Source organism: Otolemur garnettii, unplaced genomic scaffold (genome assembly GCF_000181295.1).
Source record: "Otolemur garnettii isolate 467f Iridium unplaced genomic scaffold, OtoGar3 scaffold00003, whole genome shotgun sequence".
NCBI lineage: Eukaryota > Metazoa > Chordata > Mammalia > Primates > Galagidae > Otolemur > Otolemur garnettii.
In genome coordinates, this window is record NW_003852398.1 from 17,274,807 (window position 1) to 17,278,408 (window position 3,602).

At 34.8% G+C, this 3,602-nt stretch overlaps 1 protein-coding gene across 1 annotated transcript in view; it reads right to left on the bottom strand.

The window, feature by feature from the left end:
* Positions 1–3,602, bottom strand: part of UBLCP1 (ubiquitin like domain containing CTD phosphatase 1) — a 19,963-nt gene that overhangs the window by 1,917 nt on the left and 14,444 nt on the right. Inside the window, exon 10 of the mRNA XM_012807686.2 lies at positions 2,010–2,137. Coding sequence (XP_012663140.1) covers positions 2,010–2,137 — 128 coding nt within the window. The remainder of the gene's footprint in view (positions 1–2,009; positions 2,138–3,602) is intronic.

The following is a 3,602-nucleotide window of genomic DNA, read 5'->3' on the forward strand; positions in this document are numbered from 1 at the left end:
AAACAAGTAGCCCCCACCTCTCTAGAGGGTCCCTAACCATAAACAGCTCAGCCAATACCAATCCCCCCTCCCCCTAGTCAATGGTGTCCCTCTATCAATGTTAAAATCTGGTCACCTTATACTACTGCCTTACTTCCAAATTACAAAAGTCTAGCTATCTTAATATGGCGATTTCTAAATATAACTCAAGCCCTAATTAATGAACTTATTTTTTTTACATATAGTGGGCCAAAAATGCTAAGTGAGTCTGATCAAGAATATAAAAGACACAAGATATGAATTTACTAAATAAGCAAAGTTTTCTTTTCACATTGTGAACTACATTAACTAGTGGTGTGTGGATGCAGAAAGACTTCTTAAAACCAGCAAACTTGGATACTTTTTTTTTTTTTTGAGACAGTGTTTTGTTCTAGTGCCCAGGCTAGAGTGCAGTGGTGTCACTCACTACAACCATAAACTCCTGGGCTCAAGAGACCCTTCCACCTCAGCCTTCCAAGTAGCTGGAACTACAGGAATGTACCACCATGCCTGGCTAATTTTCTTACTTTTGTAGAGACAGGAGTCTTGCTACGCTGTCCAGGCTGGTCTTTAACTCCTAGCCTCAATTAATCCATCTGTCTCAGCCTGCCAAAGTCCTAGAATTACAGGTATGAGTCACCCCACTCAGCTCCTGGACACATTTTTATGGGGCAATTTGCTTGTTTTGTGGCACTAAACATCTTCTGTCTCTATAACTCAGTTACATCATCTGCAATTTGAAGATAAATATAAAAATGCCTGCCTTATCTTTTGATTGGGATTATGAGACTCTTAATAAGAAGCTATGAGTCTAAATGATCTGAGAAGCCAAAAGTAGACTCTGAAAAGCCAAAGTGTTATTACAGTTCTTTTGTTGTGGTATTACTGGAACCAGATCTTTAAAGATCTAATGCCAAAAAAATTACTTAGTAATCCCTTCCACTTCTCTAGAGTTTTTTCCCTGCCTCCAAATCTTGATGTTTATATGCAATCTATATCCAGAATTGTGCTTAGAAAAAAGACTAGAAGACTATATACCAAGATAGTAATAGTAGTTATCTTCAGAAAGAAAAATCAAGAGTAACTGTTTTTTCAATGTAAGTTTTCTCCTTTTTCTGCTACACACATAAGTTAGTTATAATTTTTAACACTACTCAGAAAATTTTTCAATGTATTCTATTTTATATTTTATAATGTTACAGTATGGGAATAGGGATTATATTCCCATGTGATTCATAAAGCAGTGGCCTAATTTCACAAAGTTATTTAGAGGTAGCATCATGACGGTGTAGTCATCTCTCAAGTCCTCTCTACTACAAGTATTAAAAAGTTTATGAGATGTGCATAGATAAACAAGTAAAACATTAAGATAAAAGGGGAAAATACTATTTGAGGGATGTCACTGGATTAGAAAACATTTTGTACTGGGAATGATAGTTCACACCTGTAATGTCGACACTTTGGGAAGCAGAGGCAGGAGGATTACTAGAGCCCAGAGTTGTAGGTTGCAGTGAACTACAGTCATGCCACTGCACTCCAGCCTAGATGACAGGGCAAGACCTTGTCTTTTTAAAGCAAGTTTTCTTGCTATTATTTAATAAGAATCTACGACTAACTGCTAGCTCATGCCTGTAATCCTGGTACTCTAAGAGGCCAAGGCAGGAGGACAGCTTGAGGTCAAGAGTTCAAGACCAGTTTGAACAAAACAAGACCCCATCTCTACTTAAAATAGAAAAACTAGCCAAAGTGTTGTGGCAGGCACCTGTACTCCCAGCTACTCGGGAGGCTGGGACAGCAGGATCACTTGAGCTCAGGAATGTGAGGTTGATATGAGCTAAGATGAGGTCATGGGACTCTAGCCCAATCAACAGAGTTAGACTCTGCCTCCAAAAAATAAAAAGGATAAAAAAATAAAAATTAAGAGTTAGCAGGGTCACCAATTTTTTCATTCATTAGAGTAAAAAGGAAATGAAGAAACAATTAGCACTTACCTTTCCCAATATTTGTGATTTAGCTCCAAAAAGTCATCTAATTTCGCTATTTCTTTGAGGTACTGGGTTAATTTTAAAAGTTCTTTGTCTTTATCTCGATTTAGGTGTGCTTTCATAAAAGGCCTTATCTATTAGGAAACAAGTATTACTCAACACTTCACAATGCAATAGGACAACAATAAATATACACATTCCATCATTTAAGTGAGAGTTAATGAGGCTAGAATATCACCAAGCACATCAGTACTAAAGATTACTTTTCTATTAGCCCAAGTTTAATAAATAGAAAGTCATGTATAATGTTTACAGAAAACATTAAAAGCTATTCCATCTATTTTATATAAAAATTATCTTTTCATTCTGAACCTGACACCACCCGCTTTCTTAAGAGCACTTGAACCCCTACATGGCTACTCTACTTAGCAAAACTGCTTAGCCTGTCACCTTCAATCATTCTAGTTGTTCTTTGCTAATTAATTTCATTTACATTATTTCACTCATAAAAAGTTAACCCAAATACAAGCTTGATCTAGTAGGAAAGATAAATTTTAACATTAATACTTTGCATTTATTTTTCTATGAAATTTTTGTGTCTGAGATGTAATTACACTTTCTATAACCTGCCTTCTCTCATATTTTATAAGCATTTTTCTTCATCATTAAATTCTCCATAAAAATCACTTCTTAGTTATACAACAGTTTTCCATAAAAAGAATAATCTTTATTTTTCCAAATGTTTAAGGTTGATATATTTTAAGACGAAAGGATTCATTTAGAAAACACTACTTCAACTACAAAATTCAGAATAGTAGATGGGGTGGGGGATTGCAATTAGTAAGAGATGTTGATTTTGACTTGGGTGGTAGTTATAGGAATGCATGTATTTATGTGCAATCTGTATCTAGATTTGTGCAAATATCTGCACTTAGAAAAAAGACTAGAAGACTATGAACTAAAACAGGAATAGTGCTTATCTCCGGAAAGGAAAACCCTGAGTAACTGTTTCCTCAGTGGAATACAGTTTTCTTTAGAACAATTATCTTTACAATTTGTTAAACTACAAGTTTTATGCACTTTATGTTATAGCACCAATAAAGAGTACTGCTTTTCTTCAAAAGACATCAGCTCAAAAATCTTTAAACAACTCAAGATAGCCTCTCAAAAATTTTAATTAACTTTAGAAAAAATGATATGTCTGGGATTTGCTTCAAAACATTATGGAAGAAGTAGGCAGAGCATAAAGCAAACTATAATAATCCATGAATAAGCTATTCAAACTGATGACAGATACATGGGGTTTTGTTAAACAATTCTACACAGTTCTGGTTATATTTGAATTTTTCTATATCTTTTCTGGAAAAAAAAATTACACATATGCCTAAAGCACACATGTGAGGACTGAATAAATCTTACATACCAAAGTATCAATATATCCTTATTCTGATTTGTCAAAAATTAGAACTGGTCATTAGTTATCAACTTTACATAGTAACACTGAAAAATGATTGACATTTAATCACTGTCACTCAGAAGCAAAAGCAACGAGCCTAAAAGAGTCTCACTACCGGCTCGGCGCCTATAGCTCAACCGGCT